This window comes from Ischnura elegans, chromosome 6, assembly GCF_921293095.1.
Source record: "Ischnura elegans chromosome 6, ioIscEleg1.1, whole genome shotgun sequence".
NCBI classification, from domain to species: Eukaryota; Metazoa; Arthropoda; class Insecta; order Odonata; family Coenagrionidae; genus Ischnura; species Ischnura elegans.
This window is the reverse complement of record NC_060251.1, coordinates 26804442-26818492: the sequence shown is the minus strand read 5'-3', so window position 1 is coordinate 26818492 and position 14051 is coordinate 26804442. Positions and strand designations below refer to the sequence as shown.

At 42.9% G+C, this 14051-nt stretch overlaps 1 protein-coding gene across 1 annotated transcript; it reads right to left on the bottom strand.

Moving 5' to 3' along the window:
- Positions 1-726: 726 nt before the first annotated feature.
- LOC124160790 lies at positions 727-3454 on the bottom strand. Its single transcript, XM_046536829.1, has 6 exons — positions 3065-3454; positions 2279-2461; positions 1565-1624; positions 1402-1461; positions 920-1295; positions 727-827 (listed from the first exon to the last, which is right to left on the bottom strand). Exons 1-5 carry the CDS (start codon positions 3392-3394, stop codon positions 1164-1166), a joined length of 765 nt encoding a protein of 254 aa, XP_046392785.1. The 5' UTR covers positions 3395-3454; the 3' UTR covers positions 727-827; positions 920-1163.
- Positions 3455-14051: the final 10597 nt, after the last annotated feature.

Below are 14051 nucleotides of genomic sequence, written 5' to 3'. Positions count from 1 at the left end.
TTTCTCCTCACTCAATTAAAAGTAAACTAATGACTAAACAAACAATAATAATTCAGGGATCCATTTCAGGTGATTCTGGATATGCGTTACAGCCATATTTATTAACACCAGTAAGGCAAGCTGCACCAAACTCGCCAGAAGAACGCTATACAAATTTTCACTGCAGGACCAGAAACTGCGTTGAGCGCCTGTTTGGTGTCATGAAAAATGTGTGGCGTTGTTTATCTGCAGATAGAGTTTTACATTATTCTCCTGAAAATGCCTCAAAAATAATACTATCTTGCGGGATCCTCCATAATTTAATGCTTCAAAATAGACTTGAAATGCCAGACATAAATATTCCTCCATTGGAGTATGTGGAACAGGCTGCAGAACCTGAAGTAATAATGGGTGGGGAGGACACTAGACGAATGTAGATTCATCAATTTTTTACTTAATTATTACTTGAAAATAAAATTTAAAATGGAACCCATTTTATAAATTAATCCATTTATAATTTTAATTAATTTTTAATCATGCGAATAAAATAAAAATAATTGGTATAAGGCATATATTAAACAAAATTAAATTACAATCACTTCAAATATAAAATTAAAATCATCATGAAATGCCCTTAAAAAAACACAAAACAATTTCCACATGCACTAGGCCGTCTTTTCATTTGCTGCAGCCATACGCTCAGCTGCCGCAGCTTTTCTCTCAGCAGCTGCAGCCTGCCTTTCAGCAGCTGCAGCCTGCCTTTCAGCAGCTGCAGCCTGACGCTCTTGGGATGCTGCCACCCTTTCTCGGGCAATAATTTTTCTTAATTCTAAATCCTCTTTCATCTTCTGTAATAGAATATTGTTTTATGCAGCCATGAATATAGTGTTTATATCTGATTGTAAAGACTGATTAATTTCATTAGCGAGTGTACAATTACCTCGGAGGATTTAATTGCCTCCAATATGGTGGCCGTCGTCCTTTGTAGGTCACCTTCATGTTTTTCTGAGGAGGTAAATGTATTATTAATTATCTTAGCGTTCCAATTTGTTATACTTGATGTTCACAGAGTTGTGATGTATTGATTGATTTATGAATGATAGAATCTATGTCATTTCAATGCATGTACTTGAAAATTTGTTATTGCTTCAGCTTGTCAACTTTTAAACTTAGCTGAGTTAACTTTAGTAGACTAGCTGCAGCTCATAAACTAACTTTTTAAATGTCAGGTGGCAATTTGAGACAGTAAAAAACTTACGCCTGCCTGCAGTCCCCGGTTCCTCTTTATGGAATAAATCCTCTACAATTATTTCCATCTGTGTGAATGATTGAAATGAATAAAAAAAATAAAATGAAGTATTTGAGTACAACTTATATAAAGCATTAAAACATAGCAAGGTTGACAGAGAAAAATAAAATTACATGGTCCACTGCTGCTGGTAAATGTTCCTCGACAGTGATGCTAGTTCCCTCACCCGGAGCCTGAAAAGGAATGATAAATAAATATCTCAAATAACAGGATTTGCATTAAGTAATAAAGTTTATTTCGAAATTATACAATCTTTTGAAATTATTTCATACTCACCCTGGATGCTTCAGATTGCTGAGACGTGTCGTCAGTGGTAATGGCAATCTGTGAAGGACCCTAAAATATGGATAAAAATATTTGTCATATTGAGATGATTTTTGCAATTACTGAGAATTATTTCCATTGCAATCTTGCATTTATATAAAATCCTTAAATAAAGAAATGCAAATGCGGAAATTCAACAACAACGAGGAGCAAATGTAAATTCAAAAATGAATAAATAAATTTATTTGTATCTGGGTTTGGACGATTTACAAAATGGTCAACAGATAACACACATACACACTTGCCTGCAAACATTTATGAGGATGAAAGGGTAATGAATGTGATGATGATAATAGGAGAGGGACGGGGATGAAAGTGAGCATTGGTGAATTAATGGCAAATACTTAGTATGGAGGGGAATTTCTGTGGATGAACACTTAATGACACATGAAGGAGTAAATCATGTACTGAACACCAGCATCCTTTAACTTCCCATTTTCTAATTATCTTCCACCATTGAATAACAAATTAAAAATTAAGAGAGAAAATTAGAATTCATTGTTAAGCTATTGATTGTGCAGTGTGCAACACTCAAACCCAAGTAGTTATAAAATTAATTAAAAGTAGTAGGAAATTGCCTTTGCTGTCCAACCTCATTCCATATGTTTACATATAATTTCCAGTAACAGTTACCTCAGTAAACAAATGTGTAAATTCTGTACTCACCGGAATGCCATCACAGTGGTCACGACCGGGGAGCCCTACTGCCACTTCACTTCCAAAGATGGAAAGGCATTTCTCTTCCATCTCTGACAGGGTCTCCCTCACAGGTCTATTGCCAGTCTCCCTACAGGCAGCATTTATTCGAGCAGCCTTGGCCCTTATATTCCTTTTAAGGTCCCTCCAGGTCTAATTATGACATTAGCTGATTACATCTACATCTACATAATACCCCGCAAGCCGCCTAAAAGGCGTGTGGCAGGGGGTGTTAGGACACCAGCCGTTTACAGCTATTAAAAAAAAAAGAAGAAGTGCTCTAACGAGGTTGGGACAAGCGTTTATTAAAGTCCTTTATTGTTCGGGGGAAAAACGAATTCTTATATCTATCCGTTCGGCTAAATTTCTCTCTTAATTTATCGCTTCTGTCGGACCTGGAAATATAGTGTGGCTCTAAGATTATGTTCTCTGTGTCGCTCTTAAATATATCCATTTTCAATTGCTCAAGCAATCTAAGCCTAGCGCGCAGCCTCCGAGTCTCCAACGGCTCCCAGCCTAATTCGCTTAACATCTGGGTAACACTGTCTGTACGCCCGTAGCGGTTTTTGACGAAACGTGCAGCCTTCCTTTGTATCTTATTCAGCTCGCGGATTAAGTCTTTCTGCACTGGATCCCATACACTCGCTGCATATTCAAGGTGCGGTCGGACGAGAGCGAAATAGCACCTTTCTTGTTGATTAGTTCGTATAACATTGACAGCCTTAAAATGTAATCTTTTGTCTTTGAATTACTAACCTTCTTCCACTGCTCGGCCTCTTTATATCCCCCCTGTTCATTCAACATGTTGGCAAGATTTTGCCACTGGCCCTGGCTTTTCTCATAGCCAAGTGGGCCAGTGAACTTCCCGGCAGCAAAGCTGCTGTGAGTGGACATGTAGTCCACCAGCAACTTCAACTGCCGGTCCGTTGCACGGCCCACTCGACTTTTTTTCCTGAAAATATAACATCCTAATTCAAACAATAATCTCATAGCAAACAGATGTATGAAACGAGAAATGAATCTGTTTTTAAATATTAAAAAAAAAACAAAAAAATACAAATGAAGTAAATTTAAACAAATCAACATACCAAATATTATATTGCAAATGGAAGCCGCAACATCTGCAGCACCCCAGCTTTATTTTAATTATTTGCCTTACCAATTAAACTAATTAAAAATCAAGTCCATATGAAAGTTTAAATGTAGCGTGATAATTTTAAGTTATGTAAATTCAAGACAATGTGTTATCACTGCTATAATCCAAATGTGAAAACTTTATCTATATAGTACTTTTCAATACGCGAACAATGTCACAAAGAGCTTTAATTCAAATCGAATCTCAATCCATAATCCAGTCCAAATCAGAGATTTCAATTAATAATAGAAGTATATCTATGATTTAATCGTCGATTACTTTATATCACAGTTTTAAGATTTACGTCTGCCTAGAACAATCTCTCACCAACGTTATCCTCCTTTTTGATTTTTTTAATTGTTATAAATGAACTATTAATTACATGCATTCACATCGCTAGTGCCTCATAACCAAATGTTCCACTTCCCATTCACGTTTCAACAGAAGTTTCCACCCAACGTTACAACTTTTCATTATTTTCGACCATTTTCTACAATATAGCTATATAATGACTGTAGATTCTTCCGGTCAACATTAGCATAATGGGTTAAGTACGTGGTCAAACATAAAAAGTAATACTTAACTTATTGCCATAATTTATATTACGATGTTAAGGACTTACATTTGAATCGCTTCCATGTTTGTTATTTGAAAAACGCCGCTGACGACGGACCTCCGGGCAGAGATGTGTCGAAGGTTTCCATTGGCTCTTCAAATTTCCCAATGCTACCAACATCCAAATACGTTGCCATGAAAGGCGATTCGCATCATGGGGTGTGACGTCACACTGTGAACGTGATATGCGCGAAGACGGTGGCTTACATGATCGCTCGGTGCGGAAGAACGTGATAGGAGAACGTGATATTCACTTATCGCCGTCGTCGCTGTCACATTTACATAATCGAGGTGCAGGAGAGGGAGTTTTCTCTCGCTGGTCAGGTTTTCTGGTGGTTTTCTTTGTTGTATTTTTGGGAGACACTACGGAGGTGTTAGCGGTGTTTTTTTTTATTGTTGCTACTGTTACTCGCATTTGTTTTTTTAATACATCTATCTGCTTTTCAGGTTCCGTCTGTGTAGAAATGGTGCACTTCTTAACTGGAGCGGAGGCGATTGCGGCAAAGGAAAGCGAGAAAGAGGGGGCACTAAGGGCTTTGAACTTTTTCCTTCCCTCTAGGTAAGATATTTTATCCACAGTTTTAATTTCCATAATCTTCCGTTCCTCTTTCATTTTCGGGCAATCGCGAGAATAAGCCGCGTGCGTACCCTCGCAATTCACGCAGCAGGCCGCTTCAGCACATTTGTCCCCATCGTGCTTGTCCTTGCCGCAGCGCGGGCAGGTGGCCTTGCCCTCACATCGCGGTGCGATGTGGCCGAACTTTTGGCACTGGAAACAGCGCATCGGGGCTGGTATGAATGGTCGCACGGGCACTGATTCAAACCCTATGAACACTTTGTCAGGGAGCCGGTCACACGTAAATGTAAGCACTACAGAGGTGGTGTTTACTATTTCTCCATTCCGTTTCGTTGTCAGCCGACGAGCGTCGCACACTCCCTGGGATGCCATCTCTTGTTTGATTTCGTCAACGTCCACATATAGTAGGTCGAAATGGCTTATAACTCCCCGACAAGTGTTCAGGGTTCGGTGAACCTCCACTGTCACTGGGATGTCGTGCATCAGTTTCATGTTGAGAACCTTCTCACTTTGCGCCTGGTTTGCCGTTTCGATCAAAAGGGATCCATCCCGTAACTTTTTGGCCGATTTTATATCACCTGGGACCGTAGCAGAGAGGACTTTACGAATTAAGAAAGGGGATACTTTTTTTAGTGTTTCCCCTTCCTTCTGACATTTCATTATAAGAAATTTATTGTTTCTCATTTCTCCCCCATTCGTTTCCGAACGGGATCTTTTTGTTGGAGGTAAGAAGTTATTATCCATACGCACGTACAAAATTCGTCCCCTGGGCTCCCCACCCACCACGGAGCCACACATTCGGGACGCCACACCGAGATCCGGTGTGGTCGCCAGGGCTACCCAAGGGATATAGGAACCTTCGATAGGAGGCCTCTTTCGGGTTAGATCCTCCAGCGCGGGGGCCCTCCGAACCCACACGCCTTCGGCCGCCCTACGGAGACCCCCATATCTCCAGCACTAACCCGTCCTGGCGTACGCTCGGAAGGAGCCGCCAAGCTCCCCAGCCGCCAGGAGCCGATTGACCGAGCTGGGCTCTTCTCGGCCGCCCGTTTTTCGGGGAATCCAGGGCCGAAGTGGGGTATTGAACTCCGGCCCATACCGGGTTTCCGACGCCCAGCTGGGTGCCGGAGAACTCACCCACCAAGATCCCCTTCTCCCCCTTGTACGGGTCTCCACGCACGGCAAACACGTGGGTGATTCTGGACGCCAGATGTTACGGCTACTCAGAATAGCAGAGTCACATGCTGTCTGGACACTATCCGAGCGAGCGACGGGGTTTTTTAACGAGCTTGTCTCCTCGGTGGGCTCGGGTCCGTGGGGGCGCGGCTCCCCAAAGGAAGAGATTACCCTCTTCCCCCCGTGCGGGGAGCAGCTATGGGTTCTCCTCTCTCCCCAGCAATTGCAATCATATTTATGGAACACATAGAAGAAACAGCAATTCAGAACGCCGCCCACAAGCCTAATATTTAGGTCAGATATATCGACGACACTTTTATAATTTGGACGCACGGCAAGGAAAAGCTTCAAGAATTTTATAATTATTTGAACGGGAATAACAACAACATAAAGTTAACAATGGAGGTGGAGGAAGACGGAAAACGGAAACGGGTGGAGGAAGACGGAAAAGAAGACGGATGGAACATAGGGGCATACAGTGTATCGAAAACCAACAGCAACAAATCGGTACCTGCACGCTTTATCTAACCATCACCCAGCCCAAATAAATGGAGTGGTCAACACCTTGATTCACCGCTCCTACACGATACGTGACCGGAACAACTTTGCCGAAGAGAGGCGGAAGCTATAAGCTTCGGGGAAATAGATTCGACGACGGAGTTATCTCTCGCACATTTAACATAGTCATCAAAACGAACGAGATGAAAAACAACACCGCAGAAGCCGCGAACTCATCCATAAATGACCTCAGCGACCAGAAGAAAGTCATCCTGCCACACATTAAGGGGACGACTAACGTAATAGGAAATATCCTACGAAAGAAAATTCCAGATAAGGACAACCTGCTCGCCTCACATACAGATAAAACATCTCCTTAAAACCGTCAAGGATAGAACTCCACTGCAACTGGAAGGGGTCTACCGAATTCCTTGCCAGACCTGCGGGAAGAACTACATCGGCGAAACAGGCAGATCAGTCAAAACACGCCTAGAGGAGCACGAGAGAGCGGTTCGATTGGCGCAATCAACAAAGTCCGCGGTAGCCGAACACGCAGCGCTTGGCCACACAATCGACCTCAAGGAAGACAGAGACTCGTCAGAGAAACCATTTAAATATCCAAAGAAGAAAAGAACAATTTCAACAGGGACACCGGCATTAAAATTAGCCGTGCTTGGCAACCCAAGAATTGACGCGGCGACATAGCCCAAAAGTTTTTATTCAAAATGACGAGCACCCGCGAAAGTTTTAACAAAGAATGCGGACAAATAATTCGCCGTCGTATGCTAGTTAAAAATTCGCTACGTTTTATTAGCTTGACGGAATGCCTTGGCGCATTCATCGTTCCACCATGGAAGAGCAGGTCTCGATATTATGCGCCCAAATCGTGGCACGCTTATGTCTGCCACGTTGATGATAGCGCTCGTTAAAATTTTCGTATTAAAAACGCTATAGCGATTTTCATCGCATCTATAATCATAGTTTTCTTTAAAATTATACCAATCGGCTTTACTGAATAATCCAGCTTCCCGGTCTGATAAAATCAGAGTTAAAATTTCTGTCCTAAGAGATTAAAATAGGAAAATGGGTGACAGTATACTTTTATCGAATCTGCTATTATCGTCCAATCTTCACCAAATTTTGGATTTATGACTTATTTCACGTTGCGAACAAACCTAGAGGTGGGCGGAAGCGCTACGATGACAATACAAATAAAAATAACACCACACACCACTTGATTTCGGGGTTGTTACTTTCACGGTCAGGCAGCCATCTTGGATGACAAAAGAGAATCGAAAGCAATTTACATACGAATATAATACGAAAGACATGGCGGCATATTGACTTTCTCAACTAGAAAAAAATATCCCTCGAGCTGGTCCAATTCATAACAAAGTGGGATGTAGAAGTGGGTAAATCACTTTCCGGGCACATGTACGGGCTGGTCAACTAGAAAAAAGTATCCCTCGACCTGGTCCAATACATAACAAAGTGGGAGGTAGAAGTGGGTAAATCACTTTCCGGGCACATGTACGGGCTGGTCAACTGGAAAAAAATATCCTTCGAGCTGGTCCAATACATAACAAAGTGGGAGGTAGAAGTGGGTAAATAACTTTCCGGGCACATGTATGGGCTGGTCAACTAGGAAAAAATATAATCATGTTTTTTTTTTAATTTTCAAATATTTTTAATGTGGCTAGATATAAATTAAATGAACATGTAACAAAGTATAATATTAGAAAATAAAAGGTTTATAAAAAATAGAACTACAAAGGGTATCTTTCCCTCAGGTGAAGTAAACAATTTGGATACATTGAGGCAGGGGATCCTTGGAAACGCTGTCTGTACATAAACTCGTCAATATGTTCAGCTAATAAATTACTCCGCAATACCTCTGTGTGCCGGCAGAACTGCTTCAGTCTTGACCAGTAGCCTTCAATTTCGTTGGTACACACACCATCCGCACTCCTTTCCTTTTTATGATTCACGGTATGGTGTGTGTACCCCAGATCCTTCAACCCCTCGTAGGCTGCCCAGCCATCAGTCCATATAGTGCTGCCTTTTCTTACAAACTCCTCTATCAGGGGAAGTAATGTCCCCTTATCTCTACGCACAACATATATTACGACACCAACTTTCTGTTGGGTGTCGTAGATACCTAGTACCCATTTCTCTCTAACTATCCGGCCCTTATGGTGCTTTCGTCGAGTGACGACACTTTCATCGACTTGCACAACTACTCCATCACCTCCGAGTTGTACTCTGGGCATGCTTATAATTTTCCACGAGGCTATGTCCCTGTAAACATAAGTAAATTAAGAAAAGAGGTGCCCAAAAGTGGATATGTTAGAATCTAATAGTCTAATCCAATCTAGAAAATAATTTATTACCGAAAGTATCGGTAGTACTGAACCACGCTTTCACGGTTGATACCGGTAACCTTTGAGGTGTCCTTGCTTGAAACGTGGCACACCCAAAACCACAAAATGACGAAAATGGACTCCCAAGGAAGACTGCAGTTCTCAAAGAATGTGTCAGTACACAACCTAGAATATCTTCTACAGGAATTGCAGAATGCTGCATAATTCCCCTTGTACCTAGCATTTTTTGATAGCACCTGCATTTTTCTGCAGCGATTTCGGGGGCACTTCCGCAATTTATGTATAAATCCTTCTTCTTGCAATTCCTTAACAACAGTCTTCTCATTCTGGGAGAAAAAGTTGTAAATATCCTAAACTGAGGAAAAACTGACGAGGGCCATCTCTTCTTTTCTTATATTGTCAACGACACAAAAAGTTTAAAAGCTCGCTTGTTGATGGCTGGTCGTCGTAGCAACCAATTTTCTTATATTGTCAACGACTCAACGAGTTTAAAAGCCCGCTTGTTGATGGCTGGTCGTCGTAGCAACCAATGGGTGTCGGTTATAATCATGTTTGCGATCCTCTTTTGTCGTCCAAGATGGCTGCCTGACCGTGAAAGTAACAACTCCGAAATCAAGTGATGTATGGTATTATTTTTATTTGTAGTAGTAGTAGTATTTGGATTTAGGGTGCGTCGACGGCAAGGTCATTTTGCACCACTGCTGTGCTATTTAATTACAAAAGTTATGTATAAAGTAATCTACTGCATCTGATGTCTTTGTTGAAAATGTACATAATTAGACTTTATTAAAAATGTTTATTTCTCTGAGAAACCGAAATGTACAGATTAAGTTGGTAGGGTGGTCTCCTAAAAGGGTTTTTAGGTCTCCCCCTAGATTATTTCGTCTTCGCGCTTCGCGGTACTTATCACAATCTAGCATGATGTGTCTAATACTTAATGGACACTTACAATCCTCACATTGGGGAGGTTCCTTCTCTTCAGTAAAGAGATACGCATGGGTCAGGGGGCTGTGCCCTATCCTCAATCGTGTAAGTACTACTTCCTCTCTCCGATTACTACGAGCTGAGGAGGGCCACGCTGCTACCATGTCCTTGATGCCACGGAGCTTGTTGTTATTTAGAATTCTCCATGACTCCCTCCATTTTCCAAATACCACGTTTCTTAGAGATGCTCGTAAGTCCTCGTGGGGAACCAGCGTTGAGACAAGAACTTCGTTATTCAGAGCTTCCTTGGCCATAGCGTCTGCTATCTCATTCCCGGCTATCCCCTAATCTCCCGGTACCCACAGAAAATGGATATTCAAACCCTTTCTCGAAAGGGTCAGCAGGAGAGAGTGTATTTCTTGCACGATCGGGTGCACGGGTGAGAAGCCAGAGATGGCTTGTAGCGAGCTCCTGGAGTCAGTGCATATGACAAAGGAGCCGCCGTGGTCACCTAGGGCTTCTAGAGCTGTCCTTATGGCATAAAGCTCCGCCGTGTACACACTGCACATCGGGTGAAGCTTTGCTCTGATGTTCCCGTGGATAGGGGAGAACACTGCACATGCACAAGCAGAGTTATCTTTCGAACCGTCAGTGTAAACGGGGGTAAGGTTGGGGTGATTCCATCGGAACATGGCAAACAAACGCTGGTACTCCGAGGGAGTTGTGGAAGACTTCGGTCGAGATCGTGAAAGAATATTCACCACCGGAGTGGGAGTGATCCAAGGGGGGTGTTCCGAGAATGAAACAGGATACACTTCAGGTAGCGTGAATTCGCATCCGCGAATAAAATCGTTAAAACGAACGCTTACTGGTCTGGTTGCTTTAGTCCTTCGGTTAAAAACATTAATAAAACGGGGTTTAAAAAGTAAACTATAACATGGGTGACTCGTCATTGCTAAAATTTTGGAAACGTAGCTACAAAGAAGCCAGGTCCTTCGGTAGCATAGAGGAGGCTCGCCTGCGTCGGTATATATACTGGGAATCGGGCTGGTCCTAAACGCCCCAGTGCATAGTCGCAGACCTGCGTTGTGCACTGAATTAAGTGCTTTCAAATACGTCTCGCGAGCGGACGCATACACGAATGAGCCGTAGTCTAATTTCGACCGCACCAGTGTGCGGTAAAGTAAAATTAAGGTGGTGCGGTCTGCTCCCCAAGATGCGTGGCTTAAAAACTTTAAAATGTTCAAAGACTTCAAACAGTTTACCTTGACAGAATTAATGTGCTCCTTCCAGTTGAGTTTGTGGTCGAGGGTCATCCCCAGAAAACGGACTGATTCCACAAATGGGAGTTTTCTACCACCTAGGTGTAACGTGGGATTTACATGGACGCCCCGAGTGCGAGAAAAGTGAACGCACTTTGTTTTCTCCAAAGAGAAAAGGAAGCCGTTATTTTGGGTCCATTTGTGAAGTTTATTGATGGTGAGTTGCGCCATACGCGATGCATTCACGACCCTAGATGATCTGCAGAAAATCGCGAGATCATCCACAAACAGTGACCCTAACACTGGCTCCTTGATGCAGTGAGCTATGTCGTTGATCGCAATAGCGAACAACGTCACGCTCAGAACGGAGCCTTGGGGAACTCCGTTGTCAAGAGGGTAAAAATTTGACAACAACTGTCCCGTCCTTACTTTAAAAACACGGTTGGTTAAAAAATTTTGTATAAAAATGGGCAAACAGCCTCTAAAACCCCACTCGCGTAATACGCGTAGAATCTTACGTCGCCAGACCCGGTCGTAAGCCTTCTCTAAGTCGAAAAATACACCGACTACGTGTTGGCGGAGAAGGAAGGCTTCTTGGATGAAATTTTCAATTCTAACCAAGTGGTCCATTGTGGAACGGTTCCGTCTGAATCCGCATTGTATCCTAGAGAGGAGTTTTCGACGCTCCAGCCACCAAATGAGACGTCGATTTACCATTCGCTCCATTAACTTGCACAGGCAGCTGGTGAGAGAAATCGGCCGGTAAGAATTCGGATCAGCTCGGTCTTTTCCATGTTTTGGGATGGGAACAATGACGGACTCCCGCCAGGACGGAGGAAAATCCCCATTGGCCCAGAGCTGATTAAAAGTTTCAAGGATTTCCAGCAACGCCGATTCCGATAGATTTCGGAGGAAGGCATTGTGGATCTCGTCGGGTCCTGGGGACGTGTCGTGGGAGTCATGGATGGCAGATTTCAGCTCCCAAATGGTAAATGGCATATTGTAGTCTGCCGTTGTTTTAGGCTCCATAAAGGATATAGGGACGTTCTCGAGCCTTTTCTTGAGGATCGCAAAAGAAGGTTCATAGCATTCGTCGCTGCTCACTTTGGCGAGTAATTGGGCGAATACGTTCCCTATCGCAGCTGGAGAAGTGATAACCTTTCCTTCGACTTCTAGGAAGGATATGCCTAGATGCTGGCTGCTACCCGATATGCTCCTCACCTTACGCCATACCTGTGCAAGTGGAGTCCTGTGGTTGACACCGGAGACTAAATTCATCCAAGAAATCCTCTTTGCGTCCTTTATTACCTGACGCGCTTTCGCTCTTAGTCGCCGAAAAGCGGAGAGATTATTTGCTGAAGGATACTTGTTGAAAATTCGGAGAGCTTTCTTACGTTTTTTAATGGCTTCTGCGCAGGTTTCATTCCACCATGGCACAGCATTTCTTGGAAGGATGCTTCGAGATCGTGGTATGCTAATTTCGGCGGCTTGAATGATGCTGGATGTCAAAAGATTTACGTTTGTTACACAGTCGTTGTTTTTATCCCACACGTAGTTAAAATTTGAGTTAAAAAGATGCCAATCAGCTTTCCGGACAATCCAACAGCCTGGTCTAATAAAATCGGGGTTTACATTTTGCTCCCTTTTGATTAAAAGGGGAAAGTGATCGCTCCCACTAAGATCCTTATGCACAGAGAGTTTGAGTTTATTGGCCAAACTAGTCGATACAATACCCAAGTCAATGGAGGAAGAATCGCCGCTATAAGAGTTAAAACGGGTTTTCTCGCCGTTATTGAGTAAAAATAGGTTCAAATCACTAATAAAACTTGATAAAATACGTCCCCTGCGGTTGCACTGTCCCGGGGTGCTTCCCCATTGCCGATCGTGAGCATTAAAATCTCCGAGTAAAATAAAAGGCTGAGGTAGCTGGTGAACAAGGGATTCTAGATTAAAACGTGTGACGGGTGCACCCTCCGGCAGGTAAACGTTGCACACCTTTATCGCCTCGGGAGCGTGCACCGTCACCGCTACCGCTTGGAACTGTGTGTTAAGATTCATTCTGGAGGTGTAAAGTGCCTCCCGAACAAAAACCGAAACTCCACCATGGGCTCGTTGGCCGCTGGTATCGTCCAATCTAAAAGCGTTAAAATGTTTTAAATATCCCTTGTCCGTGTCCTTAAAATGTGTTTCCTGCAAACATATACAGGACGGGTTAAAATCTCTTATTAAAATGTCTAGCTCCTCCTTATGCCGATAAAAACCGTTACAGTTCCACTGTATGATAAAAGCCATTAAAAATTGATAAAAATTAAATAAATAAATAAATAGACAAATTAATTTAAAACTGCCAGAGGGAGAGTCAACGCTTAATGCGTCTTCTCTCCTTAGCCTTCGCCCGGATGATTTCTGACTCGGATATATATTCGTCTTCTTCCATAGACTCTGGTTGGCTACGCGTAGGCGAACCAGATGGACCCGGGGACTGAGATTTTCCACGCCTGCTTTGCGTGGCCACGGTGGGTGTTGTGGTTGGGTTCTTCTTTGAAGAGCCCTGACTAGCATCGTTTTTTTCCGGCGGTGTGCCCTTCTTCGTTGCCGGCTTGGTAGCCTTATCCGGCTTGGCTTGCTTTGCATTCTTAATAGTATGTTCTTCCTTATTTTTCTCTTGCGTGTCTGTATTGTTGGTAGTAGTAGTAGTATTAGGATTTAAGGTGCGTCGACGGCAAGGTCATTTTGCACCACTACTGTGCTATTTAATTACAAAAGTTATGTATAAAGTAATCTACTGCATCTGATGTCTTCGATGAAAATGTACATAATTAGACTTTATTAAAAATGTTTATTTCTCTGAGAAACCGAAATGTACAGATTAAGTTGGTAGGGTGGTCTCCTAAAAGGGTTTTTAGGTCTCCCCCTAGATTATTTCGTCTTCGCGCTTCGCGGTACTTATCACAATCTAGCATGATGTGTCTAATACTTAATGGACACTTACAATCCTCACATTGGGGAGGTTCCTTCTCTTCAGTAAAGAGATACGCATGGGTCAGGGGGCTGTGCCCTATCCTCAATCGTGTAAGTACTACTTCCTCTCTCCGATTACTACGAGCTGAGGAGGGCCACGCTGCTACCATGTCCTTGATGCCACGGAGCTTGTTGTTATTTAGAATTCTCCATG